Source organism: Galeopterus variegatus, unplaced genomic scaffold (genome assembly GCF_000696425.1).
Source record: "Galeopterus variegatus unplaced genomic scaffold, G_variegatus-3.0.2 Scaffold7597, whole genome shotgun sequence".
NCBI lineage: Eukaryota > Metazoa > Chordata > Mammalia > Dermoptera > Cynocephalidae > Galeopterus > Galeopterus variegatus.
Genome location: NW_007733708.1, coordinates 18,214 through 31,783, shown reverse-complemented (window position 1 = coordinate 31,783; position 13,570 = coordinate 18,214). Strand labels below are relative to the sequence as shown.

General features: G+C 37.4%; 1 protein-coding gene across 1 annotated transcript in view; it reads right to left on the bottom strand.

Moving 5' to 3' along the window:
- DYNC2LI1 (dynein, cytoplasmic 2, light intermediate chain 1) overlaps positions 1-13,570 on the bottom strand; it is a gene marked incomplete at its 5' end in the record, with an annotated part of 31,296 nt that continues 17,726 nt past the window's right edge. The window contains 6 exons of the mRNA XM_008592108.1: positions 1-156; positions 4,905-4,997; positions 5,413-5,510; positions 8,519-8,589; positions 9,191-9,267; positions 12,798-12,875. Coding sequence (XP_008590330.1) covers positions 94-156; positions 4,905-4,997; positions 5,413-5,510; positions 8,519-8,589; positions 9,191-9,267; positions 12,798-12,875 — 480 coding nt within the window. The remainder of the gene's footprint in view (positions 157-4,904; positions 4,998-5,412; positions 5,511-8,518; positions 8,590-9,190; positions 9,268-12,797; positions 12,876-13,570) is intronic.

Sequence of the window (13,570 nt, the reverse complement as noted above, 5' to 3'; positions counted from 1 at the left end):
CTTTCTTTACATATTGCCACAATAGTTAATTAACAAAATACCCTTACTTTTATTTGGGAAAGAAGAAGTAAATATGTAATAGTTGAATTAGGTTCAAGAATCAAGCTCAATTTGTTTCCAAGACTTGGAAGAACTTCTTTTGTACTGTTCCAGTTCCTAAAACAAAAATATGTGTTACTTTAAGAAAAATCAACTTCACAAATTCAAGTAGGCACCTTAAAACTGCCTTAGTTGGGGCCGCCCGTGGCTCACTCGGGAGAGTGCGGTGCTGACAACACCAAGGCCATGGGTTCGGATCCCATATAGGGATGGCCGGTTGCTCACTGGGTGAGCGTGGTGCTGACAACACCAAGTCAAGGGTTAAGATCCCCTTACCGGTCATCTTTATTTAAAAAAAAAAAAAAGAAACCCCCAAAACTGCCTTAGTCTTTTTTAGAGATAACAGTGTCTCCTTTATAGCATTATCATTCTCAACATTTCTTGACAGTTATCTGGTAAAAAATAATTATATTTAGGATTTATTCTCTAGAAATACAGTCTTCAGAGTTTCGGCATAGTGTCAGCAACACTTAGAGATGAATTTATTAACGTTTCAGACAAAATTATATTTCACAAAGCATACAAATTATCTTTTGTACATACAAATTATCTTTCAACTAATAAAATAGATCATTTGTCATACTTCTAGTATTTAAAAGTGATCTTAGTTTTAATTGTTTGCTCTTCAGCTTTTGCCAAAAAGTTGAATTTACCAAATATTAATATTTAAAATGTATATATACTTTGAACTAGCAATTCTATTTTTAGAAATTTATCATATAGAATAATAGAGAAGTGCACAAGGATGTAAATAGAAGGATACTCATTGCACTGTGTACCTCAGCACACAATTGGAAACAACAGAGGTGTCCCCCAATAAGGACTACTTAAACACACCAACGTTCATTCACACATGGCCTCCTAGGCAGCTGGCAAAAAAAAAAAAAAGGTGGTCGTATGCGCCACAAGAGAAAAGCAAATAGGTTGGGATAGGACAGGATACTTCCATTTTCTATTTATATATTTCTATATCTTTTGAATTTTTTCACAATGAGCATGTTAATTTTACAATTCATAAAATAAAGAAACTTTGGCAGAGGTGGAAATCCTGCACAAGACAACTGACAAGCAAAAGGGATCATCTAAGGGGATTGCCTCCGGGCCTCCAACATGTTGTTCAGTGTCTAAATGACTATACAAAGGTTACTATATTGGATAACAAAAAATGGTTACTCTGCTAGATAAGGCAATCACTGCCCTTTGGCTAACATAATTGAAGTTCACAGTTGCTATGAAAAGAAAATCCACTCTCATTTTCAGAAAAATTGCAAATTATTTCTTTCATACTTATATTCTAAATTATTAAAATTTAAGTGTTAAAAGTTTCAAAACTGTAGGGCCGGCCCCGTGGCGCACTCGGGAGAGTGCGGTGCTGGGAGCGCAGCGGCGCTGGGAGCGCCAAGGCCGCAGGTTTGGATCCTATATAGGGATGGCTGGTGTGCTCACTGGCTGAGTGCGGTGCGGGCGACACCAAGCCAAGGGTTGCAATCCCCTTACCGGTCACAAAAAAGACAAAAAAAAAGTTTCAAAACTGTATACAGACTTTGGGAGAATTTTTATAGTAATAACTCCAAAGTAATCTTTACAGCTTGGTTTATTTTTTTTTCTAATGAAGTTAATTCAGTTCACCAGTTATCTACCATTTATGCTTTCAAAGCTTGTTAACTCACAAAGAATAAACAAATTGGTTGTTGCAAACTTTGTCTCCAACTGAAGTGTTGAATTATTTTTACCAATGATACAGGTGAGGACACTGCTTTGAGATTCTTTGCCAATAGTATCTCCCTTCTGCAGACAGCAAACTGAGAGAAGAATAGGAGGGCTGGTCACACAGGCCATGCCAGAGGCAGAATAAAGAATACCTGGTGTGACACAACACTCATCAAGTCCACTAGATCGTCCATACTGCTACCACCTGCACTCGATGTAATATGGTAATATTTTAAAGGGATAGCAAGTAAGGTTTTTCTTTACACTACAATTCTTCATGGCTGTTTTAAGGAGCCATTTTTTTAAAAGTAAAAGCAAAACCAAGAAGGTTCCTACCCTGACTCTTAAAATCTCTAAAGTTTTCAAATATAAATGGACTATGGTCTTATAATAGACCATAGTCTTGCAGTGCTTAAAACAGCATCTTCAATAATGGACAGTAAGAACTTTTTTTCTAAACATGTGAGTTAGTGTGTTTGTGTGTTTAATTAAATTATAGCCCGAGGGATTATAAGGCAAGTTGATTTTTAAAATCAGGTATTCAAAATAGATATCTGTAGCTGGCCAAGAAGACCTTAAACATAATTGTCTATATTTTTGGTCTTTTAATATGTGTCAAAACCTTTTCTTTTTCTTTCTTTTTTTTCTTTAATAATACAGAAAAGAGGTAGAAGGGCTCAGCAAGTGCTTTCTATACTCACATTCCCTTTAAATTCAGGATTGCTTTAAATCTAGAGGACTTAAAAAAAAAAAAAAAAAAAGAAAATACCAACTAAGTATTTTCTGGTGCCCATGTGAAGTCTGGCAAAAGAGTAATTAGTGAAAAGACAGCTAATTAGGAAAGACGCTTAGTCTGCAGGAAAGGTGAAAGGGGTTTTCCTACCAATCCTCAGACCTGGAGGACTTGCTTCAAGGGTTGTGAGGATCTCCATGCAACTGTGGGTACTGGGAGCAAGAGGGATTCTGGACAACTATCATAAAAGAAATATTTTACTACAAAGACCTATGTTACACTTTCCTCTGTGTAACCGAGACGGAAAAAAGGGAAAGAAAGAATTCACTCAAAGTGCCATCAATGAGGCCTGGAGGGACTGCCACCCATCAGGGTAGCAGCCCCAATTCAAAATCAGCCTTTCCTTTAATTGACAAGACAAGGAAGTTTCACAAGAAAAATCAGTTGATTCAATCATCAAAGAAGGACATAAAAACAGGCAGTGTAAAACTTGATTCTCCTTTGATCTTAGAATAGGATTTTTAGGTAATGCATGAATGAGCTAAAAGGCTCTTGAGTAGGGGACAAAAGTCCACAGATAAGTTTGGCAAAAGCCATCTAATCAATTCTAATCACTGTTTAGGGATAGAATTGTGTACTTTGACTGTTTTAGGTTGCTGGTTTGATTCTAGCTGGAATGACTATTGACTATTTGACCTACTGATTATTCTTTGGATATGTTAAGGAAACTGCTTAAATGCTGTTTAAATATGCTATAGAAATCGCTGTAAGAAGTATGTAAAAAAGAAAATGTTTATTAAGGACAAGCTGTTGGTGAATTGACCTAGCTTTTTACAAATTACATTCTGGAATGTCACATTGTTAATTTACTGCTGTTACTAGTTTTACACTGCCTGTTTTTATGTTCTTCCTTGATGATTGAATCAACTGATTTTTCTTGTGAAACTTCCTTGTCTTGTCAATAAGAAGAAAGGCTGATTTTGAATCAGGGCTGCTGCTCCCCTGATGGATGGCAGTCCCTCCAAGCCTCATTCATGTTACCTTGAGTGAATTCTTTCTTTCTCTTTTTTCTGTCTTGGTTACACAGAGGAAAGTGTAACAGAAACCAGTTTAGAGGCAAAATTAGGATATTATAACTTTTCAGGTAGGTTATAAAAAACCCTCTCAACCAAGAGCTTATAGCAATTAGTGACCTGCTAGCAATGAGATACAAGTGCTGAGTGAAGAATGATAAAGGTGCTGTGGGGTTGCCTTCCATTTCACTCAAAAATCCCTATGGTTTAAGTCAGTTAGGGAAGACTGATATGAATGTGAAAAGTCATGATGCTCAGAAATACCCTAGTCCTTTAACAATATCTATGTATGTGAACCTAATAAAAGTGATCATTATGTTATATAAAGATACTCTTATCAACAACAGCAATTAATCACTGACTCCTAGATAATTATTAATCCAGGGATGACTCCAGCTAATCTCTATATCCAAGCTGCGTACATAATAAGGGTTACATGAGGTCATTTTACTGTTTCTACATGTCTCTCACTTTGAGGCAGCTACAAAACCCTCTAAATATTCATGGCATATTTTTCAAAAGTCTTCCAGCCTATATTTAAATAAAATGTTCAGCTTACTTATTCTAGGGCCCCTGAAGGTGAAAGGTTAACACTGAAAAAAATACCCTGGTCATGCTCCCAGCACACAGTTGTGTTCAGGTTACACTCACAACCATATGACTGCCCAAGTTAACGCAGCTCTACAAATCCCTCCTGAGAGGTTGTCAGGACTTTCGATTTATAGAGCTCACTATCCATAAACTTAATCATATAAGGACAGATTCTGCAAAAAGTCTTATTTTATCAAACTAAAAGAAGATATGAGAAAAATCAAAGTATTTGAGTCATGGTAAATTTACCAATTCTTGCATTCTTACATGAGACTTGTGTGTTCAAATGGGGCTATCTAGGAATATATGGAACGGCAGTCTCCACATTTAAACATTTTCTTGAAAGATCCTGGATTCTGTCAGGTATGCTTGTATGCTTTCAGACTGGGTAGTCCTTACTTAGATAAGGTAATTTCTCTGGTACAAGAAAAGCACAGGTACATCTGAAAGTCCTAATGAAAAGCAAAACCTTCCAGATAATCCCACAAACAAAAGAATATTATGAAAGTGTCTCTCCAGCAGCAAGGTAAGAATCACTACCCATCTCTAACATAAAGTAAACCAGAAAAACAAAAAAGGGTATGTGAATATTAAGTTATCTCTGGGTGATGGAATGACAGGTGATTTTAAAATTTCTTCTCTATACATACCAGAATTTATTTTTTTTTCTATAGTGCAGATGTATTTTAGGACAATACCTGATCTTTCTGAATTCTCATCTCGTCAACTTCACTTTCAGCATACTGAGGATCTCGGGCCGGGTCTTTGATATCTTTTAGTGTGCTGATACTCTGAAATTACAATTCTCCAAATCATTTCATGCCCATGACTCAAAATCTTCAATGGCTACCAACTGCTTAACAAACCAACCTCCCATTCCTCAGCCTGCCACTGAAGGTTCTCCATGACCTTCACCTTTGAGGCCCATTTCAAATTCTACCAGGTCCTCTTGTCTCCTTCCCCTTTCAGATGCTGTCTCTCCCTTCTCTAACAGCCAGAGAGCTCGTCTAAAAGTGGAGCAGGAACCATATTGTACTCATCTTTTAATCCCCACAATGTCTTATTTACAATAGATTTTTGGCAAATGTTTAATTGATTTTTGAGCATGAGAGATAAAAAGTTATCATAATAAGCCCTTTGGAACATTTCCCATAATTCTTGAATAGTGCTAAAAATTTTTGTTTTAAAAGAATTAGAAATATATACCTTTGGTGGAAAGAGCTTCTCATACACTTTCTTCCACAATTCCATTGGTGAATTGGCATGAAGCTTTCCAATGTCATTATCAGGAACGGGAGGAGATCCTAAAATTGCAAGGTTTACTCCAAATGACTACATTGATTAAAACATTAAAAACTCTATCAATAAAACAGATGACACTTGTAAAAGTATAAGTCTTAGATCATTCATTTTCCTTTTCCTTAATATAGTTGCCATTAAAATTTACATCTACCAGCATAGCAAGGCCTCTGGGGCAGACTCTAGCACTGGAAGAAGAGGCAAAGAGTAATGAGTAAACTATAATTCTCATTCCCCACACCCTATACCTATATCATATTAACCAGTAATTACAGTTCTTGATGTTTACCCTAGAAACATCTGCATATGTACATATGCATTAAGGATTCACAGGGCAGCAACATTTGTATTAGTGAAAAATTGACCACGACCAAAATGTCCATAAATAGTGGACAGTGCAGTAAATTACTGTGCATAGCCATGCTTTGTAACACTGTCCAACAGTTAAAATAACAAATAGACTTAATATGTAGCATTAATATGGAAAAACCACTACGGCATAGTGAATAAAAAAGGCAATTGTCAAAATGGTAGATATAGATGGATACAATTATGTTAAAGCAAATAGTTTTTTCTGTACCACATACGCAGGTATGTAAATGCATAAAAAATTATCTAAAATGATACATCCCAAACTTGCTCCTTACATGCACTATTTTAGCTTTTTACAAGAAGAGTGTCTTTATATATTGCTTGTATAATTTAAATTAATTTGAAAATTTAAGGATTTGCTGCCACTTCCTGGCAATTTTCAATCTATAACCTAAGTTTTTTATTTTTTATATTTCCAGCATCTATATTATTCATCAAAACTGTCTCATTATTGATTTTCTAGGGCTTCCTTACTACTTCGGTGGGAAGGCATTGATACACTCCACTAAACTTATTCAACTTGGCCAAGTTTTACTTGTACTCCTTTGTGTGTGTGTGTGTGTGTGTGTGTGTGGGTGTGTGTGCGTGTGTGTGCACGTATTAAGTTCTTTACAATTTTATCACCAGCGTAGGTTCATGTATCCACCACCACAGTCAAGATACTGAACAGTTCCATCACCACTAACCCTAACCCCTTTTACAGACACACCCACCTCCTTCCAGACCCCTCCCCTGACGTCCTCACCCACAGTCCTGTCCCTACTCTCTGACAGTCACTAATCTGCCCCCATTTCTAAAATGTTTTTGTTTAAAAAATGTTGTATAAATGGAATCACACTGTATGTAACCTTGTCTGATTGGCTTTTTCCCCCATTCAGAATGATTCCCTGGAGATACATCCAAGTTGTGTAAATCACTAGTTTATTTCTTTTTATTGCTGAGTAATATGCCATGGTATGGATATATCAGTTTGTTTAGCCATTCACCTGTTAAACAGCTGAATTGTTTCCAGTTTTTGGCTATTACAAATAAAGTTGTTAATGAACATTTGCATACAGATTTTTCTGTGGACATAAGTTTTCATTTCTCTGGGATAAATGCCCAATAGCACAATTTCTAGGCCATGTGGTAGTTGCCTATCAAACTGTTTTCTAGAGTGGCTGTACCATTTTACACTCCCGTCAGCAACGTATGAGTGATCCAGTTTCTCTGCATCCTCACCAGTGTTTGGTGGTGTCACTTTTTTTCATTTTAGCTCTTCTGATAAGCGTGTAGTGATATTTCATGTGGTTTCAATTTGCATTTCCCTAATGACTAATGGTATTAAATACCTTTCCATATTCTTATCTGCCATTTTTATGTCCTCTTCAGTGAAATGTCTGCTCATGTCTTTTGCCTATTTTCTAACTGGATTGTTTGAGTTTTTTTTTTACTGTTGAGTACTTCATATATTCTAAATATTAGTCCTCTGTCAGATATGCACACCTTTCCATATTCTTATCTGCCATTTTTATGTCCTCTTCAGTGAAATGTCTGCTCATGTCTTTTGCCTATTTTCTAACTGGATTGTTTGGGTTTTTTTTTTACTGTTGAGTACTTCATATATTCTAAATATTAGTCCTCTGTCAGATATGCAGTTAAAAATATTTTCTTCCAGACTGTAGCATGTCTTTTCATCTTCTTCACATGGGCTTTCACATAGCACAATTTTTAATTTTGATGAGGTCTAAGATCCATGATTTTTACATTCAGTAATTATCAACCCTCTTCTAACCTCCAACTGTTCATATGGGCAAAAGAATTCCATCAGCATTACCATCAGGACACACAGAGATTCTCACTGCTATTGAAATTAAGTTGACACTAACGATAATTACAAAAATCAGCCTCCATGACCACTCATTAAGTAAAACCACCTCTATTCTTTTCATTCCAATTTAATCTATAATCTCATTACAAAGATCTCTATATATGAAGTCAAGTTATGTTTAGCTTGTAAGAGTAATAGAGAATGGGAAATACAAAAAGCTGCTGCCCATTAGAGTGTTAAAACCAAAGATCTTCACAATGGGAATAGTTTCTATGGGAAGATAAAGGGCTTCATATATAAACTCTTAAAGTCTGTTGATTCAGAAGCCACTGGAGTCTATGAGTCTGGGAAATACATTCCATTTGACAGGGCAACTTATTTTAATAATGAAAAATTTGGAAATATCTAACTGGTACAACTGTGCTCTTTTTGGTTTCTTCTATTACTTCAAACTCACATATTTGATCATTTCCCATAGTATGTAGCTTTAAATTTCCTGACCACTTTATGCTCCTCGTTTCTTCTAAACCCAAGGCTAAAATTTAAAAGTACCTGGAAATCAGTGAGGGAAAGGAAATATAGGTACATGCAAATATTTTAGTGGAACAGAGGTCAGAAATCAGTCTCTTATGTGGTGACATCTCTTCCATCACAGATATGTCAATATGATGTATGTTGCATCAATACTGGGTATACAAATGAATCATATGAAATAACAGCAATGATAATGAAACCAGAAATGGTGGTAGATGGAGATGAACTGAACATGGAGTAGGATAAAATCAATAAGCAATAAAAAAAAGATTGAACAATCTTAATAAGTTCACCAACCTATTTGACTTAAAGAATCCAACCCTGCTGTGATAAACAGTGGTTTATTCTGATCCACACATATCGATTTGCTACATGAAGAAGAAAAAAGATTCTAATTTAGTTTAGCAATCAAATATACTGCCAGACTGTAAACATGAAAGCCAAGTTTCATATCTAGCCACTGATGAGAGCATGTCTCCAAATGAATGAGTGAATGTCAATTTAAGGGATTTCAAAACTTAAAATATAGCATAAATAAAGGTTTTACAGGGGAAAAAAAAGTGACAGACCCATATTACCTTAAATCAAAACCAGGAGAATTAGCAAGGCTAAGAAAGATACATACTTAAATTTTCAATCCCATTTCAAATCAATATAAGATAGTAATAATAGAGGGAAAGGTATTAAAATGGGGGGAAAGAGGTAAAAGAAATCAGAGTGCTAGTGTAATAGTATCATTATCTTATTCCAGTTTCAAACTAAGTATTATATAATATTTTAGTTGTAAAATTTGAGAAATATTTAAACAATGTAAGAAGCAGGAAACAATATGAACTTATCCCTTTAAGAAAAGCCATCTGGGGCACTTTCCTGCTCAAGAAATAAAAGACTGGTGAGAATAATAATCAGATGAGACAACACTGGCAAAAAATAAAAAACGAAAGAGTAAAAATATTATTTTAACAGTACCTTTTGTCAGTGCCGAATGCCAACTGGTTGATAACTCCACGTATTTTTAGTAAGAGAGCTTCTGATTTACTGGTAAACTTTAAAAAAATCAGGAGAATAAATTATATGCTCTACTTTCCAATCACAGAAACAGGAAAAATAAATATGACTGAACAAGTACAGATTGTAGAGAGAATTACTATTTATTTGCCCAACAAATACTTATGTTTGAGTAGACAAAACAAAACCTGAATAAAGAAATCTCAATAAATTTGTTTTATTCATTCTTCAAACTTCAGGACTGCATTATGTGGAAACTACTTGTGTTTATGCATTAATCATTTCAGCTACTGAAATGCATCATAATCATTGTCAAAAATATTTTTTTAGTTTATATATTTTTATATAACATATGTACATAATATATATATTTACATACGCATGTGTGTTTATGGGTGAGTGGGTGGGTGTGTGAGTGTCAACATACTCTTATTTTGGTCTAAAAGAAAAATTTCCAAAATGCAATTGTGTTGGTTATGAAATAAGGGGTATACATCAAAACCAACTTTTATATCCAACGGCATATTTCTGCCTTTGAAACACAATGTGGGAGCTGCAGACTGGTCCAACAATACTTATACTCCCTTAAAATGATTTTTTAACTTCTCTTTAAATTGCCTTTGGAGCCTGAAATATAAGTTACTGAATATTCTCAGTGGTGGTATATAACTAGAGGGACCATGAAATGGGGTGCATTATTAATAATTAAGCTGTGACATAAGGTGAAAACCAGGACATATGGTTACCCTACAAATCTTTTAAGACTAGATTTGATTTTGGAGATGCCAAAAGTCATTCAGAGCCAAATCATTAGATTAATACGTATAAAAAACCACCTTGAACTGAAATGAAATGTAATTGTGAAGCAAAGATATCAATTTTATGGTTCCAATGGCAATTCCTCAAGATAAATTTCTTTTTTTTTTTTGTCTTTTGACTTTTTCCGTGTCCGGCAACGGATCGCAACCCTCAGTGTTGCCCCCGTACCGGACCGGGGACCGGCAACGGGATTGCAACCCTCGGTGTTGCTCCCGCGCCTCGCTCAGCCAGTGAGCGGGAACCGGTCTGTATGTGGGATCCGAACCCTCCGGCGGGAGCGCCGCCGTGCTTCCCAAGCGGCGCACTATCCAGTGCGCCACCGGGCCGGCCCCCTCAAGATAAATTTCATTCTGGATTAAGAACAGGCTCTCAGTGAAAGGATTCAAAGGATAACACTTGTGTGAATATACAGGATTTGATACATTTATTTGAAAGAAAGCTCTGAAATAATTTTAGTGCTTCCACTGAGATAAAGTTTTTAAAAAAATATATAGAACCCTTTAATTAAATTTTAAAAATACAACTATTCTGTTTAATTTTATTATATTATATTTCCTTTATGGGAAAGGAAAAACCTAATTACAAATGTATTTCATAGAACATAGGGCTAGGAGAACATTAGAAATTTTCTTTTTTTTTTTTTTTTCTTTTTTTGTCTTTTTTACTGACCGGTAATGGGATCGCAACCCTCGGTGTTGTGCCCGCACCTTGCTCAGCCAGCGAGCGGCCGGTCTGTATGTGGGATCCGAACCCTCGGTGGGAGCGCCTATCTTTTCAAAATAGTAAAGAATATTTTCTTTTTTTTTTGTCTTTTTCCGTGTCCGGCAACGGATTACAACCCTCAGTGTTGCCCCCGGACCGGGACCGGCAACGGGATCGCAACCCTCGGTGTTGCTCCCGCGCCTCGCTCAGCCAGTGAGCGGGAACCGGTCTGTATGTGGGATCCGAACCCTCGGGCGGGAGCGCTGCTGCGCTTCCCAAGCGGCGCACTATCCAGTACGCCACCGGGCCGGCCCCTAAAGAATATTTTCTAAAGTACTCTGTCAACCTAATATGTAAGCAGATACAGTTTAAACATCAAAGGTGATGATTTTTAAAACAATACTTAATGAAATGTGCTTGGAAGTATAAAAAATTGAAAATATATATTGTATATATTACTTTTAGTCATAATCTTCTAGCCATGAAGGGTAAAGGTTAGACCATGTTGTCTCTAGGTTCCTGAGTGCTTTGATTTTGAGGAAAAAAGAGACCATTAAATAATTATTCAATTGTGAAAGAAGTGCTTTTTAAAATAAAAATGCTTTCGTATTTTACCATATTGAAGAATATCCAGCAAAATTTGATCCTGCTATGGAAGATAATGATAACCATAATTATAATAACCAAAATTTATTAATACTTTGTTTCAGGGCCTGTGCTAAGCATTTCACACATACTCCCTCTTTTAACAGTCACAACAACCCTATGAAGAACTTATTATTTTTATCCATTTTACCCCGGAGGAGAGTGAGGCATAAGTGAGACTGAGTGATTTGCCTAAAGTCACATATGTAAGTGGTCTCCCTGAGATCTGAACCCAGGCAGCATGAATTCAGAGTTCATGTTTTTAACCACTAACACAAATGGTACATTTTTTTTTTTTTTTTTGTCTTTTGTCTTTTTCCGTGTCCGGCAACAGATCGCAACCCTCAGTGTTGCCCCCGTCCCGGGCCGGGGGCGGGCAACGGGATCGCACCCCTCGGCGTTGCTCCCGCGCCTCGCTCAGCCAGTGAGCGGGAACCGGTCCGTATGTGGGATCCGAACCCTCGGGCGGGGGCGCGGCGGCGCTTCCCAAGGGGCGCTCTAGCCAGTGCGGCCCCGGGCCGGCCCCATTTTTTTTTTTTTTTGTCTTTTGTCTTTTTCCGTGTCCGGCAACAGATCGCAACCCTCAGTGTTGCCCCCGTCCCGGGCCGGGGGCGGGCAACGGGATCGCACCCCTCGGCGTTGCTCCCGCGCCTCGCTCAGCCAGTGAGCGGGAACCGGTCCGTATGTGGGATCCGAACCCTCGGGCGGGGGCGCGGCGGCGCTTCCCAAGGGGCGCTCTAGCCAGTGCGGCCCCGGGCCGGCCCCATTTTTTTTTTTTTTTGTCTTTTGTCTTTTTCCGTGTCCGGCAACAGATCGCAACCCTCAGTGTTGCCCCCGTCCCGGGCCGGGGGCGGGCAACGGGATCGCACCCCTCGGCGTTGCTCCCGCGCCTCGCTCAGCCAGTGAGCGGGAACCGGTCCGTATGTGGGATCCGAACCCTCGGGCGGGAGCGCTGCCGCGCTTCCCAAGCGGCGCACTATCCAGTGTGCCACCGGGCCGGCCCCATTTTTTTTTTTTTTAAAGTCAAAAAAGAACACGTTGTTAAAGTTGTTTTGTTTGTTGGTTTTTTTTCTTTTGAGGGAATACAGATTCTAATTCTTAAGGGGAAATTAAAATGAATAAATAGATAACCAATTTATCTCTTTAAGCTTGACTGGGGTTTACGGATATAAGCAATTTAGAACTTTTGCTCCAAAGAAAGGGCAAGTAGGCCATCTAGCAGAGTGCGTTCTGTAGAGACACTATCAAACACTCTGTAAGAGGTCTTTGATAGTGGGAAAGGAAAGGAGAGGACAACCTGAATTAGTGATAGCATTTATTATTCATAGCTGTGCTTCAGGTTGCTAATTTTTCCTAATTCAGTACTGCTCATTCAAGCCCAAAGGATAGGAAATGTACAAACCATTAATGATGCTCCGTAATAATGTGCAACAAATCGAAGAGTCTTGCAAATTACCTTTCTTTTCTCAGAGTCAAAATCCTGTAGAAATATGTTATTAAAAAGAAAAAACTAGTTGAGAGAACTAAATATCTGTAGCAGAAAGATGCAAATTATTAAATGTATAAACAGATTATTTCTTATATTTTTTAAACTCACCCTGAGGAGTAGGATTCCATTACCCTGATATTTATTTCTATAGAGTTGAACAATAGCTGCAGCCTTCTAGAGCTACAGCTATCAGGTCTTTCTTTGTCTAAACACTCAGCTCCATAGAATTTAGATATAAGCACACATCTTATAATGTGGAGTACCCTAAGGATTCTCTGACAAGCAAAGATAAGAAGAAACTAATTTCCTACTTTCTTCAATTTAAAAGTTGGGAAGTAAGTCCCATCCCTTAGTGACTGGGTTGAAAATTCATTTTCTTTTTTAACATTTATTTATTTAAATTTTTTGGTGGTTAGCCTGTAAGGGGATCTGTACCCTTGACCTTGGTGTTATGATACTGCACTGTAATCAACTGAGCTAACCACACAGCCCCTGAAGATTCACTTTCTAAATCTTCTGCCTTATCCCCATTCTAACCACTGTATTTATTCAATGATATCTTTTTTCAAAAATCTTTAAGATGTATGATTACTTAACTTATCCCTCCCAGAATCGTTTTCCTTCTTTCATCATTTTTGTACCTCCCACATAAAGTATAGCCATGCATGTACGACAAACTCAGAAAT